General features: G+C 43.4%; 1 protein-coding gene across 1 annotated transcript; it reads right to left on the bottom strand.

Moving 5' to 3' along the window:
- ric8b (RIC8 guanine nucleotide exchange factor B) lies at positions 1 to 15699 on the bottom strand. Its single transcript, XM_030790074.1, has 10 exons — positions 15616 to 15699; positions 14499 to 14546; positions 13576 to 14220; positions 12158 to 12252; positions 9584 to 9734; positions 9365 to 9460; positions 8593 to 8737; positions 8177 to 8321; positions 7703 to 7822; positions 1 to 112 (listed from the first exon to the last, which is right to left on the bottom strand). The coding sequence occupies exons 1-10, from the start codon at positions 15697 to 15699 to the stop codon at positions 1 to 3; spliced, it is 1641 nt and encodes a 546-aa protein (XP_030645934.1).
- Positions 15700 to 15744: the final 45 nt, after the last annotated feature.

Raw genomic sequence — 15744 nt, 5'->3', positions numbered from 1 at the left:
CTAGTCTGAGTCTGACTCACAGCTGTCTTCAACATTGTATTGACTGATGGTTTCCTCTAGGGGCGCCAGAGAGCCATCCTCCCTTACTCCCATAGGTCTGATCACCTGTCGTCTGAGGAAAGAACACAAAGGAAAGTCCATTCATTAACACGGTTAACTCAGACCGTCTCTGCTTTATATCTACTGAGACTGGCGGCTTGAGTTTCATCAGCTTAAAGTAAGCGATCATCATAATCATCATTTGAGAGCAGTCAGAAAAGCAGTGAACAAGTTCATGGAAATAATGTGAGAAAGACAAAAAAAAAACAGCATGCGTATTTATTCTTCATACAAATACAAAACAAAAATAAGGTTAAAAGGTGCTAGTTTAAAATGTAGCAAGATGAGACATGTTGCTATATTTCTTTGAAATGAGCAATCATTATAGTTTCCCAGTTTACACTAATGAAAGCATTAATGTGACTGCTGAGAACTGCGTGATCAGAAATGTATATAGACACATATACATGCATTCTAATTTAAACATACAGAGAGAGAATATGGAGTGGAATGATGCAAGAATGTGATAACTAGCATGCTGAATAAACAGAATGAATGGCTTTTACAGAGATATGTGCAGTCACTGTGTACACCCTCGCTACAACAGTAAAAAAATGAAACTGCTACGCGTACAACTGGCTTGTGGAGATACAAAGTTTAGCATTAGGACCTTAAAAGTCACATGTGACCAAAACACAAGTTTCTGGCAATCTCAGTTACAGAGGTGTTCTTGAGATAATCTATTGTAGTAATCAGCCTGTTTTAAATTGTTTTGTTTTTTTATTTTATTTTTATAGCTGTCCTCGTTTGTTTTTTAAGAAGAGTAAATATTTCATTGATCGCACACACATTAGGAGCAGTGAGCAGTGAAATTCAACCTTTGCATTTGACCCATCCTATACACCCATAATATTAGCTGTGAGCACACACACACACAAGGAGCAGTGAGCGCATACACACACACAAGGAGCAGTGAGCACACACACACACTAGGAGCAGCGAGCACACACACAAACTAGGAGCACACACTTTCCCAGCTGCTATCAAAAATTTTGAGTGATAATCTGAGCAATTAAAAAGGTACTTGATGAGTAGTATTCTTCATCAGAAAATACCCTTTGTGGCCCTCGGGTGATGAAGTCTGGCGCTGTAATCCTGAATGATCAGCTCCAGATCAGCTTGAATGATCCCACTTCAACAAATCACCACAGTGGTCACCAGCACAGAGGAGCTGGCTGGTTTTCCATCATCTCATGCAAGGGTGACCAGTCTGCCATTGGCTCGAATTCCTACGTTTTCAGGGAATTGCCTTCAGCAGACAAGCAATCACTTTGAGCTGTTCAGTGTCCTCAGTGTCACATGCAGGCAGCCTACTGAAGCTCCTCAGTGCCGCCTGAATTTGTTACGCGTCTCCAAAGTGATGACTCACATTGAGTTCTGTTCATAGTTCAAGATTACCACCTGTAGCCCAATTCTTGCAAAGTCCACTCCATGTGGGTCTTCACAGCTGCAGGTCCACCTAATGGGCAGGACACTGCTTGCCTCACACTATGAAGGACTGAGCTGCAGATTGACCTTTTACACCAACTTTTTGAGCAGTGCTATAAAGGATAAGTGTAATTTCTGCTTCATCATCCAACACCACATAAGCATCCAGCTGGCATTTCACAGCACAATCTTTCTCACTGCCCAAAGCACTCTGAAGCTTGATTGGTGCTATAAAGAGGTTTATGAGCCCACTGATGATAGACATCAACTAATGTAGTTGTCGACGTCCGTGACTCCAGAGCTTTGACTCCGGAGTTTTGACTCAGACTGCGACTCAGGCTTGGCACTGCCTTTTTCTTTTTAACTTTTCCAGAATGTTCATCTGTGAATGCACGTTGAAAAGGTTTGCACACTCCAGCTGGTTATATGAGAGTGATTCATCAGACCATCAGTTTGTCGCCGTGCAAGCTTGTTTAGTAATGTAGCATGCCAAACCAGGGCTACAAAGATCATCCAAACTCTGTTTGTCAGAAGGACGTTCAGCCATACCCCAACATACCTCAGAGTCACACCTGACTAGACCTCTTTCTGAAAAAAAAAAAAAAAAAAAAAAATCCAACACCTAGGTCAAGACCAGGAACAACCTGCTGAGTGAAGGAGCAGGAGGGGAATGAATGGGAGACCACTGTCATTTTTCAGCAATGTCACACGTTACGCTTCAACACGGCCAGCATCAACAGAAACGTGAGCTGTACCCAAAGACAGTGCAGTAAGAACTGAAGGTGGAGGAGCTGGGTCAGTGGATACCTCAAGGCATCTAACTGGGTTCTCAACTTCTCAGACTGCAGGCAGTACATGGAGGCTCTTCCCTGGTGTGTGCCATTGGTGATACCTTCATCCATCAGGCAGGCATTTGCCTGTGTCTCTTGGCACCACAGATTATGAGGTTTATGTTGTAGTTTTGCAGGTGAGGGTGGAATGAGGGCTGGTTGAGTGGCGAGGGACAATGTGAGTGACCTGCTGCAGAGCCCGGCTCCGAAGTTTCGCTTCTAGTTTATGACAGGAAATGTGTGGCGGTGACAACTTTCTACTGGGACCACGAGGTCCATCAGCCTGCCCCGTAAGCCTGGCTGCTGCTCGTGTGTTGGGACATAATCCATGGCAATTTCAGATTTCAAGGTTTGATTGTGACATCCTGGGACAGTGATAATATCTGATTCAGTTCAAGGGAAAATGAAAAATAGCGTGGTGAAAAATCTGTGCTCTGGAGAGATTCCGCAGTCTTGACTGCATGGGGGAAGTCATTCCACCACCTCGGGGCAATGGCGGAGAAGAGGCGTGGTCGGGAGGAGTGGCTGCCAGGTTCCCAGAGTGAGGGGGCCGTCAGTTGTCCAGAGGTCGTAGAGCAGAGGGTCCTAGTTGGGGTGTACGGAGTTATAAGAGACTGAAGGTATGATGGGGCGGAGCCTCTTGTGGCCTGGTAGGCCAGCACCAGTGTCTTGAACTGGATGCGGGCTGCTACCGGAAGCCAGTGGAGCGCAGTAAGCAGTGGAGTGACATGAAAGTGCTTAGGGAGGTTGAATACCAGGCGTGTAGCGGCATTCTGCAACAACCTGGAGCGGCCTGATGGCGCAGGCCGGCAAGCCAGCCAGTTAAATGCCAGTAAAGAGTTAATAATGGCTGTCAACCACCACAACGCTCCTCAAAACTTAACTGCTTTTACACAATATGCGAATCTGAAATAGAGGAACAAAACAGATAATGTACAGCATGTGAACACAACAACACACGGCAATGATCGAATGATTTTAGAAATAAGTAAATGAATGCAGGGGGTCAGTTTGTCCAAATTGTGATTACTGAGATGAAAATTAGCCTACACGTTCAGTAACGAACTGCACATAAACACAATCACATGCACTGAGATCATTTAACAGGCCAAAGACAGTGCAGGATCAGATGAAATCATACAAGAGCCTAATGACAAACATGGAGAATGAACAACATCTTAAGGTACGCAGTAGAGCTTTCTCACATGGATGCATGCTAGCACTACACCAGATATGTACACCCTCAGTCCAGCAGTCACAAATTACACTATATCGCAATTGGATATTTCAGACAGTTAAAATTTTAGACTCAGAGGTGAGACACAGTTAAACCATTCAAATGATGAGTGTAAATCTTAACTAGTCTATACTAACATGATTGACACTGTACAGCATGTAAACTACAACTCTGTTGTCATTTTACGAGGCTAAATAAATACATTAGCACAGGCTGATATGACCACATATTAACAAACTGAAAAGTAAACATACTACACTGAATACGATACAACTCCGTCCACCGTCCACTAGACAAACATAAGAGTGTGTACTCATGATTAGACGCAGACAAAACAAAAGACCAAGCAGCAACGCTACCAATCCACTCCTCCAAAATGAAGAATCCATAAATGTGACAAGATATGAACATTGATATAGCCTATCTGATGTAGTCTGATTACTGGAATGCAAACACTGATGAGCAATTTTAGGCAATTTTAATTAAAGAGTGATCTTAACTTTCAATATCTATTCATTTTCAGCCTGTTGTATATTATGAACTGTAAACTGTTTAGTTTTATTCTTGAGAAGACTTAAATAAAAAAGAGACACATCACAAGAGTTTGACATTGCCTGCCAGCCACAGTGATCAATGTTTCCACAGGTTTGTTGTATCTCTGCAAAGATCGCTTGTTGGGTTTTGGGGTTTTTTTTGTTTTTTTGAAACCAACCAATTTGTCACTGAAATCCACCTGCTTTTAGAAAGAAACACATTGTGCTGGCCATTGTGGTCTCATTCAGGTCCTTGTTCTAAAGAGGCCTGCTGATGTGTAGAACATCTTTCTTTTCTTTTCCCTCACATCCGGCTACAGAAGAGCCCTTGGATCACAACCCCAAGGACAGCCCTTCAAACACACACACACACACACACACACACACACACCCCAATCCCAGTCTTTTGGTCATGTTGGCTCTCTCCTCCCCCCACCAGAGCAGTTTAATTACAGGATCAGTGCTCATTCTAATCTCTTCAAAGCCACTGCAGCTCCTCCACGCTAATCCAATTATATCTGCACCAAGTGTCACCAGTGCAGCCTAAGATGATTCATCACTGCATTATCCAATCAAAGGACTGCCTGAGATGATTTATCAGAGCATTATCCAATCAAAGCTTCCAGGGGGAAAAAAAGCTCATTTGCATTCACTTGCTGGATTCAAACACAAATGAACTTGTAATTCCACAATATTGAGAATAAAGCCAACTCTGCGTTTGTAATGAGATGGACAGTGACCACTCAAATTCTTATACGTCTGCTGAACTGAGAGTGAGAATCATCTGACAACCCTGTTTTCAGTAAACCCACTTTAAAACTTTTTTCTTTTTTTTTTTTTTTTAAATTCCACTTCTTATTGGGATTTAAAATGGTGAACATTATTTTCTACTTTTTTTTTTCTTTTTCTTTTGTAAAATCCACTTTCTAATGTTGTATTTGATATACTACTTGGATAATTCATCTTCTAAATTTGTGTTTTGCCATATTAATCATATTTAGTCATATTTACCACACACACTGATAGAGGGTTCACATTCCAAACATTTCTAATATTTTCTTAACAGTAAGTTGTTTGTTTGTTTTGTCAGACTACTGGAGAAAAAAAAAAAAAAAAGAATCCAGATAGCAATGTGTTGAGTAGTTGACCTTAGAGTTAGCAGATGTGAAAGCATAATTGGAACAATGGGGGGAAAAAAAAACAGATCAAAGCTGAATTCTGAAAATAAAAGTGAATAAGAACTACTTGTGAAGAGGGAGAAACTCAGTAATATGTGCTGTGTTCTCTTTATCAAGCAGGTCACATTCGAGTCAAAGAACTCACACTGTGTACACTCCATCACATTCATATTCACACAGAAAACTTTCTCTCACACTGAGTGAACCTGCTCTCTTCACAAGCTCAGAGAAATAAGAGGAATCTCTCAGTTAAATGAAGATGAAATATTGTTTCAGTATAATCCCTTTCTGTGAAGTTTCTAAGTCAGGTGCTCTCGTTTGAAGGACACAATTAAACCCACCTCGCGACTTATAATTGTTCAAGCTGTCAGTGATCGGTAAACGCCCTTGTTTACAATCAAAGGAATACGATGAGGTCAAAAGACTGGCCGTTTAGTTGAGTAGATTTTTTTTTTTTCCATTAATCATAACTACAAAGCCAGAGCACTACAGAACAGTGAGGAATATTTCAAAACTTATGCATAAACACAGGGCAGAGCTCTGATCACCACCACCTAAACAAGGCTTTGTGATATCAAACAAACCAGTCATAACAAGCCATGATGAGGAGAAAGAGATAACGAGTATGCCTGCATAAAAGGAGACAAAAGGATACCCCTCCCCAAACACACACACACACACACACACACACACACACACACAGAAACCAATTACCTTCTTAGCTAAATGATCCCTTATCAAACCTAGCATTCAGTTTCCGTACTGAATGTGTGTGTGTGCGTGAGTGTGTGTGTGTGTGTGTAGGTTCTAAGTCAGTGCTAATTGGGTTTGGAGTTAAGCAGTGACAAGGAGGGAAAAACATTCTTCCGAGGCCCTGAGCAATCTCCTGAGCACCAACGCTAGCCGTCACTCAGGCCCTGCCGCCCCCCTCACCCAAACACCACTACCCCAACTCCACCCTGACACACAGAACGGAGAAGAGACAGACAGAGAGAAGGAAGAAAAGGGGGATCCATTCTCCAGAGAGGAATCCACCTCTTCACGGCACACGCCATTCATTATGACAGGCCCGCCGTTTGGACAGACAACCAAAACTATGACCTCTTGTGCTTGCAAATTTAACACTGGCCATACACACACACACACACACACACATACACACACATATATATATATATATACACCAAAGCCCCCCTAATTGAGCCTGTGTCTGTAAGTCCACTCCTTGTTGTTTAGGGACAATGTTTGGTGCCTCTGTTGAATAAAGACAGTGGTGTATAAAAGAAGGATTCGTATATGTTATTAAAAAAAAAAAAAAAAAATCGCTGAATGCACAGCATAAAGGAGCCTCGAGCCCACGACCTCACTGTGTGTGCCAATTAGTTGGTAATTAATGCGGCATGGGGGAGCAGAGGCGGCTGGCATTGACTCCTGTTGAATGCGGGCAGCGCGGAACAGGGCCGGCTATAATTGAGGCAGAGGGCGACAGGCTGCGGATTCCTGGCTTAATGAAGCGGTTGGTAGGGAGCGCGCTCAGTGCCGTCCTGTGCTTCCTCACTGCTGGCTGTCTCTCTCTCTCTCTCTCTCTCTCTCTCTCCTGTGTTTAGCAGCAGTTGTTTAAGGAAAGGTCAACAACAATACAACACTGAGCCTGACTGCAGTGCGTTGTACTGGCCACACTGACCATGCTCTGATCCAGAGTCATGAAATAAAATGAAATTCACTTTATTGTCATCCCAGTCATAATATACATAGCGCACAGCGAGATGAAACTGCGGTCTTCGGGACCATGGTAAGTAGCCATCGCGGACCGCAGACCTGAAGTAGTCGCTGCCACCATATTGTTTGCCGTGGCGAATTTCATCCTCTCCACTTAACCCATCCATGAGCAGTGAGATGTGAGCACACACATACACGCCAGGAGCAGTGAGAAGTGAGCACACACATACACACCAGGAGCAGTGAGATGTGAGCACACACATACACACCAGGAGCAGTGGGCAACCGCAGTGCCAGGGGAGCAGTTGAGGGTTAAGTGCCTTGCTCAGGGGGCACTTCAGCCATGGGTGTTGAGAGAGTATGGAGGGAGGGGCGTCCCTCCCTCATTTCTCCTGCCGGACCAGGGGATCGGTCGCAAGCCTGCCACGGCTGCCCCCGAGTGCCCCCAAACATACACACATACCAGTGTACACTGAAAACACAACGATCACAGCATCCAATTTGAATTTTTTGTGAATCTACTTACCACCTGATTACTTCAGATTAGAGCTAAGTGTTCATTACTTTGGACTGTATCAACTTCCTCGGAAAAGTAACCGATTAATTGTAGCAAATGAGCTTCGGTGCAAAGACGGAGCTAAACTGAAACAAAGAATTTTTGGGGGGGGGTGGGCTTACTCTGACAATTCTCCAAACATGTTCATCAGCTTCTGGGCCTCATACTCCTTCTGTTCCTCAGTCATCCCCTCCATAGGGTTAGGCATGGGTTTCTCCTCATGGCCCGTGATTGGGTTAATGCTGACAGAAGACAGGAAAGAACCAAAACATGATTTAATGATCACCATTAAGTCTAATTATGTCTTATTTCACATCTGCCCAAGCCATTGTGAACATTAAATCAGAGCAATAAGAACTTGTATGTGAGAGAGAAGTAACATCAAGCATGGAAGAATAAAAACAACATAAAGTGGATTTTCATGATGGTGCGCACGTGGTAATACCCTATAGCAGATCGTACGAGAATATAGCTGTTGGATCGTGAATTCTGGATTTCAAATAAATAACGTCCTTTCTTTGGAAGGACTTCGATCAGGCCAATTTAGAATTTGCGACACATAGCAACGACACAACCAGAGGGCTTTGGGTACTCACAATGGCTTGGCTAATTTGTACTCCTCAGTATCCGAGTCCTCGTCAGCAGAGTACTCCGTTTCTCCTCTTCCTCCAGCTAACAAACCCCGTGCCATCAGTAGCCCCGCGGCGTTACCGTAGCCAGTGTATTTCAACAGGTTGTCCACTGCAAGATATTCAGAAGACAGAGTGCGAACACAAACAAATCAGAGGTCACAACCACGAAAGTCAGGAGGAGGGCTGAAAGGCATAGATTCTTTTGTCGTTCACTTAACTGAAAACCAGGACCTATATAATCTGGAATTCATTTAAAAAAAAAAAAAAAAAAAAAAAAAAAACAGATTTGAGTCATTACCCTCAAACACAGCAAAACACATAATGACCCTCAAGCCCTGTGAGTTCTCTCAGTGTACACACACACACACACACACACTCACCATTCTCTTTGCAGAGAACAAACAGGAATTCAGCGGCACCCTGTTTCACGCCCATATCCACGTGGGTCATGAGTCGTACCAGTTTGTTCCGGACTGTGGTGCCCACCTCCGGCCTCTCTTTCACGTCTCTCAGAGGGGGCAGCACCTTGGGACCAAGGAGATATTTAAAAAAGGAGACCGTTTGCTTAGAACAGATCTGAAACGGTGTGCGATAAGCACTTTTCAAAAAGTCATTGAAGTGTTAAGTTTGTGAAATGTCGCAGCGGCTAAAAAGGAGCTGACTGACTCTAAAGATAACAACAGTCACATAGATAATAAATACATGCTGTGAATTAGTGTTCATACCTGCATAAAATCTAACTATGTAACAATTTAATTTTTACTACAATATAATATTTCCTTGACAATGATCAAAGTTATAAGTCTTTCTATATAGGAATCTAATTTGATGTAATGTGCGATTGTGTTGATAAAGTAATTTATTTGAATGGGACTAGTAATCTGTGAGGTACAAACATAATTAGTTTACATGTTTGTTCAACACACTCACAAGCCAATGACCAGATATGCCAGTGCTTCTACAATTAAAGTGGCAAAAGCCAACGGAAAACAAACCGCATCAATCGCTTTTTAATAGAATGTGACACTGTTCTCACTTGAACCACTGCAGAGATTGACAGGTATGTTGAGTGTGGAATGAAACTGACCGCCTATCTAAGGGTATGTCTGGAACATGGACCAATAGAAAGCTAGATAGTGGTAGGTGGTGTACCTTGGCCTTTAGGTATCTGCGAATCTCTCTGTGATGTCTGGAACTTTCCGTCATCAGACTCAGCACCGGGGTTAGCCCCTCTTTGTAGTTGGTGCCCTGTTGGCACGGAAACACATTAGGCCTCAGAACACATCTCCAGCAGACATTAGTGGCGACAGACGGCAAGCGTGGTGGATTCGTGATCTGCATTCACTGTGCAGCACAGCCCGTGTACCGTACCTTGTCTATTCTTTTCACCATGAAATCCATCAGCACCTGCACGGCCTCCAGGTTTTTGCCCCCGTACTCCTCCAAGCCTCCCTGTTTGGGAACGTTGATCAGGACATCCATGCAGTGCACAGGAAGGTTACTCAGCAGATTTATGGCATGGCTGTGAGTGATGGTAAATTTAGAAAAACATGGCAGTGTTTAGGATGTTATGATGTGGCAGGAGTGTTGGCATAGCTGGCATAAAACGAGGGCGACTTTTCCTTTGAAATATCACATTTGTTTTTTACTGACATTTGGGGGAAAAAAGAGAACTAGTTTGAAGGGTTGTTCCCCATTCCCTCTGACTTCTTTTCTAAGGTTTCCTTACCAATCCCCGTGATCAGTACATACTCAAATGCGGTACCCAACACTGTAGTTCAAGCCATTTGCCTAAGCAAACACGACCGACGGGGGTGGTGCAAGTGGGCACTGAACCATGAATCTTGTGTGGAGGACACACCTCAGTTCCTTGACCATCGAGCTTAAAGTGTGATCCCTTTACTGGGACTGCTCCCCTCGCAATTGCTAAAGCTCTGTACACAGCAACAAAAGTCTCTTCATCTTCATTCTTGATTCTTCCAGACCCATCTGCCGCCCCTGACACCGTACCATGCCATCGGACGGCAACACCAGAAGAAACGGGCCCTGGAGATTTCTCTCTTTCCTGGTCTCTGCCATATGTGTGGGACGGTCCTACAAAGTTGTCAGGAGGCGATCAGTGTCTGCAGAGCGCGGTCTTTCTAGTGGTGTTACCCAAGGCTCATTGCTTGGCCCACTACTATTCTGCCTATGCACTGTGTCAAAGGGCTATGTTGTCAAATCACATGGTTTTATTCATCAGTGTTAGACCGATGACATTCAGCTCTTTGCTTTGCTTCAGTTTACTCCGAAAAATGCATTTGTCATATCGCATTTGCCCTTCGCCAAATACATTACAGCAAACTGAGTAGTTACATATATACAAACTCATACTCTTGTACAAATAAGACACTGAAAGGACAATATGTTGCTTTGTGTCAGACTACTCTGTACTTCTTGCACCGCACTGCAGTGATTTCTTGCTTTGATTTGTAGCTAACACTGATACCAAACTTTATAGCAGCCTCTCTCTGGAATACTGTCGCTGCTATAACCTGCACTTACATCATTCAGCTATTTGACTGCATGCGCATTTTGTAAGTAACGCTGGATGAGAGGACCTCCTAAATGAATGTGTAAATCCAGCTAAATAAAGTAACGGCACTACATTTTGATGCTAAAGTCATACCGTGTTCTGTATGACTAAGTAGTCACCTTGACTTTTATTGGAACACGAAATGAGATCTATTTGAAAGCAGTTAGCACTACAAGGAAGTGAGCAGTCCGGTGGAAAAGGCAATTTCTTACACACAGATCAATTTCTTTGCCTGTAGGAGTGGCATGTACAAAAATTTCCAGCACGGAATAATTAAATACACCCAACGACACATAAGACTTCACATGATTCAAATTCTGAGCAGCCAGTGCAAACAACATGTAAATATTTGCGCCAAGCTTTTATCTGTGTTACGACGGCTCTCTGAGACCTCTGTTGAATACTTTGACGTCACCTCAGGGCACTACGCTGGCGAAAGGCTGTCAAATAAACGCAATCTCATACGTTTTGAGAGGACAGATAAACTGAAGACAAAGAGTCAGGGATCGTTTGCATAACAAAGGCGTGACCGCTGACTGAATCTAGCTTGGCCCATTCGATTTGCTTAGCCGCGGAGGCAGGATATCGTCAGACGGATCGGTGTGTCATAGAGTGCATTGTTCTGGTTCTGTCAAGAGACAGAGAAGGACATACCAGAGGTGTGAAAGGCCCAAAGGCTGAGCCATGAGACGCACAATGAGTCAAACCCAGAAAAACAGGGAGGGGAGTGGACTTTCGGTATGCACCGGGGGACCTCTGCCTTCAGGGCAGAGGGGTGTCCAATTAATCACTTTTAGGTGACACTCTTTCACTCACAGACAGTAGACTGGCATTCCACTTGCTCTAGCCCTGTCATGAATCTCTGTCCGACACTCCATCAGTTCAAAATACTCATGAGCAAAAGAGCCTTTAATTAAAGACAGCAGGTGACTCCCTTATGGTTTTCTGTCTATATTTTGTGTGACACAGTGTGGGTTAATCGTGCACTGTATAACGAATGATCAGACCAACTACAACAAAAACATAACATGCTAGAGTAAAGTTATGGAATGAAAGCAGTTATAGAAACATACAGACTTTTCTAAAAATCTTGCTTTGCTTTTCAAAACAAGATTTTTACACAAATGGTGGCGCAAGTCCCCCCGTCACACAGTAGTTCACATGACAATTCAAGTAGTGTCATAAAGCACCACATGAGCTTAGAGAAGAGCATTATTCACTTCTACCAAAGATCACATGGCCACCGGAACATCAGTTACCACAGCTAAGTGAGAGAAGGAGAGAGTTCCTGGCCAATACAAGGGAACACAGCCGTTTGTGTCCAACTTCAGTCCAACTCTATCTCTCTTATATGAAGGAGGTGCACTAACCTGTGCGCCTCCTCTGTTTTCTCCTCTGTGTGAGCCTTTAACATCAAAAGATGCCGCATTATGGCCACAATCAGGTGGAGCTGATGGTCATCTTCCTACCAAAACAGAGAAAGAACAACAGAATCATTAACAAGGCTTGTTACTGCTTAATGAGATGGAGAGAGAAGGAGAGGGATAAGAAAAAGGAGAGGAGGGGATGCAAGCCAGAGAGAGAGAGAGAGAGAGAGAGAGAGAAGGAGAGTTTTAGTTCTTTCAGTGCTATTATTGACCTCGTGACCCTCTCCAGGACATCATGATTGAGGAGTGAAGAGAATGAAAAGAGCCTGAGAGAGCACCTGGCACACAAATAATACACCCAGAGAAACTCCTCACTTCTTACAAAGCAGCACATGCACCTGATCTTTTGTCCAATACATGCAAGCATACACATTTACAAGTGACCACTACAATTCACAGCTACTCAGTAAAAACAAGCCAGGAACACCCAACTGCTCCAAAGATATATATATATATATACATACATACATTACATACCTACTGTGTAATGTATGACAAATCTAACATATTGTCATATCTAACTTTACATGTCATACCTACTAGTCACACAGCACAACAGACATCTAATGACTGTGGTCAGCAGTTACTAATAAAGTCATGAGTATAGGCACCAAGTCAGCATTAGAAAGTGTTTCTAACCATTATGGTGATGTGATATTGAGTGCTTACCAGTGAAGAATGGGGCAACCACACCACATTCTCACCATCCTTTATCCGAAATCAGAAGCATTACGAACAGGTTATCTAGCTGATAAGCCTCTTAACGTCTCAGAGGCGAAGAGCTGATTAGACGCTGAAGGGTTTTACCTCACCACAGACAGGGCTGTAATCTCTCTTCCCAGAATCCTAGAGGGCTTTCACTGTCTCTTTACCATCAATAATTCAGCAAAAATTTAACAGTCTGTTATCACCTAAAACCGACGCTGTCCTCTCCTCCTACTTCGCTGGACTGGACTTCAGTAAGGATTCCCTCTGGATATCTGGAGCTTATTGGAATTAATGTGTAACCAACTTATTATTCTAAAACTCTCTTATGGGCTTACTGTTAACAAGTGTGCTTTCAAACCTGTATCTAAGGAGTCCACTTATTAAAGGAAAAGCTATGCTCAAGGCACTCAGTGAAAAAACTAATGCACTGGGGGTGAAACTACTGATTTCTATGAAACCTAACATTATAAAAGTTTCTATGCAAGGTTCCACTACATCCTTTATCAGTGTACTGCGCTCTCCTTAACTAGATTCTCCAAGATGTGCATGACTCCATAGAAAAAAAAACAAACAGAAAACAAGCCAACAGCACAACACACACCACAAAGACATTCACAGTAGAGAAGGAATTAAAAGATTAAGGGTCATCTTACTTGGTCATTAAAGTCAGACATGGTAATGTTGAAAAGAGCTTTCAGAGCCTCCATAGCACGCTCACTGTCTTCGGGGGGAATGGGCGGGGCCTGAGGGTCTGGGGGTGCGGCTTCGTAGGGCCCTATCCAGCGCACCTGCAGGGCGTCTTCCAGCACGCCCCTCAGCAGAGACACCGCCTTCGTCTCTTTGCGGAGGCTCCCCCGCACGTCGGATCGCAGAGCCGAGAGAAGGAAGAGCAGTCTCAGGGAGAACAGGCTCACCTCGTGACCCCTGGCGCCGGCCGAGTTCAAGAGGGCACACAGTCCCTGTGCCAACCCCACGTCTGCGCCCACCTGCTGTGCCGCCACGCTGTTGAACACTACGTTACACAGGCACTTCAAAGCCTCCACCACCACTCTCTCCTTCTCTGGTGTCTCTGCCTCCTCCACAGGCTGCTGCTGCTGCTGCTGCCCACCTTTCTCTGTATTCTCCTCACTTACGCGAATATCCGCCAGCCCAGCCAGAGTGAGGATACCCCCACGTGTGGCAACAGGCCCCAACACACGTTTATCCCTCGATAGGATACGTAAGGTCTCCAGGGCAGTGCTCTGACAGCTGGATCTGACAGGTCTGCCCAGTACCGTCAGCAGACCCTGACACAGTTTCTGCAGGAAGGGAAAACTTTGATATTAGCAGGGATGCAGGAACAATGGAAACAGCACTGTTAAACTGCTTAAGAAAACCATTGATGATGATGATGATGATGATGATGATGCAATGTGATCAATTAAAGCAACTCCTTGACCTCACACATGTAAGATATACAGATGTATCATATATGAACTGCAGCATAGCACCTAACACATTCAGAATACTTTACAGAACATGTAATGAAAGCTAAAGTCCACAATACGAGCCACAGTGAAATCTCTCTCATACTCACTATTCGGGCATCCTCCTGGTTGTGGTTAAAGTCAAACCTACGTCTGTTCTAGAAGGCAAGATTGACACAAAGGTTACATTAGACAACATCAGGGCATAAGTTACTGTTATTCCTTTCGACCAATTAAGCAATTCAATTTATATGCCTATTAAACACCTCACTTCACGTGGCAAACACAATAGAGGAAATACCTTAGCTGTTCCAGGTCATTTATTGTAGCAATGACGAAAAGCAAAAGATCATGCACTTTTGTATTGTAAACACGTTTATAATGAGCTTAGAGTACTCAAACATTTATTACAAGTCACTTTCAAGATTGGCAAACGCCTCACGTCTAAAGGCAATCATGACAACTGACGTCAGTGAGGCACCTGTCAGCCGCTATCAGACAGTTTACTATCAGATTAATGATGTTAGAGGACGCATGTTTGACACGGTCAAACAGCCAGTTACAGCTGCAACAACAAACAGTGGTACACATACAGTAAACTGGATTAGCACTTCCTTTCCAATAAAGACACATCCCATTAAGTGGAGAGGAGATCATTTTCACTGACGACACTGATGCGAGAATTAAGACAGTTTAGCAAATTTCAGATGTTTAATAGTGGTGCATCGTTTTGGCAATAACGTAATGATGTTAACTTCGATCTCATACATGCTTTTTTTACGAGCAAAACTCGGTCATAGAAATGTTATCAAAGACAATTATCAAATTCAGCCCTGTTCTGAGACATCCATACGATACACTTAGCAATAATAATATGTATCTAAACGCGTACAGTTCAAACTAACCTGACCATACATATAGCAGATTTGATCTACCGAACTGTTTCATACGAAACAAAAGCTTAATAAATTTAACCCAGTTAAAAACACAGCTAACCTAACGTTGGCTTGCCAACTAGAGTGTTTGTTAGCTTAGCCAATATGTTTGCTAGCTAGCTAGCTAGCTGTGTTGAGCTGATGGTCTGTAAACATCGCACCGCTAGTTATGTGGAAGACTGCGTTATCCAGCCTCTTTTATTACTATTGTACGATGCCACTGTCAAATCTGAACGCAAAAAGTAATATAATAACAAGAAAACTACCTTGCTGCAGTCAGGAGGAAACCTACCTCTGTATTATACTGATGCAAGTGCTTTTCAATGTCCTCTTCATTTCCACTTTCAATTTGTGACAAAATACTATTCAGCTCCATCTTTAAGAATTCGTTTTTGGCGTTACAATTCTAGACATAAGGCGC

The sequence above is a fragment of the Chanos chanos genome, chromosome 13 (genome assembly GCF_902362185.1).
Source record: "Chanos chanos chromosome 13, fChaCha1.1, whole genome shotgun sequence".
NCBI lineage: Eukaryota > Metazoa > Chordata > Actinopteri > Gonorynchiformes > Chanidae > Chanos > Chanos chanos.
This window is presented reverse-complemented; position numbering and strand designations above follow the sequence as displayed.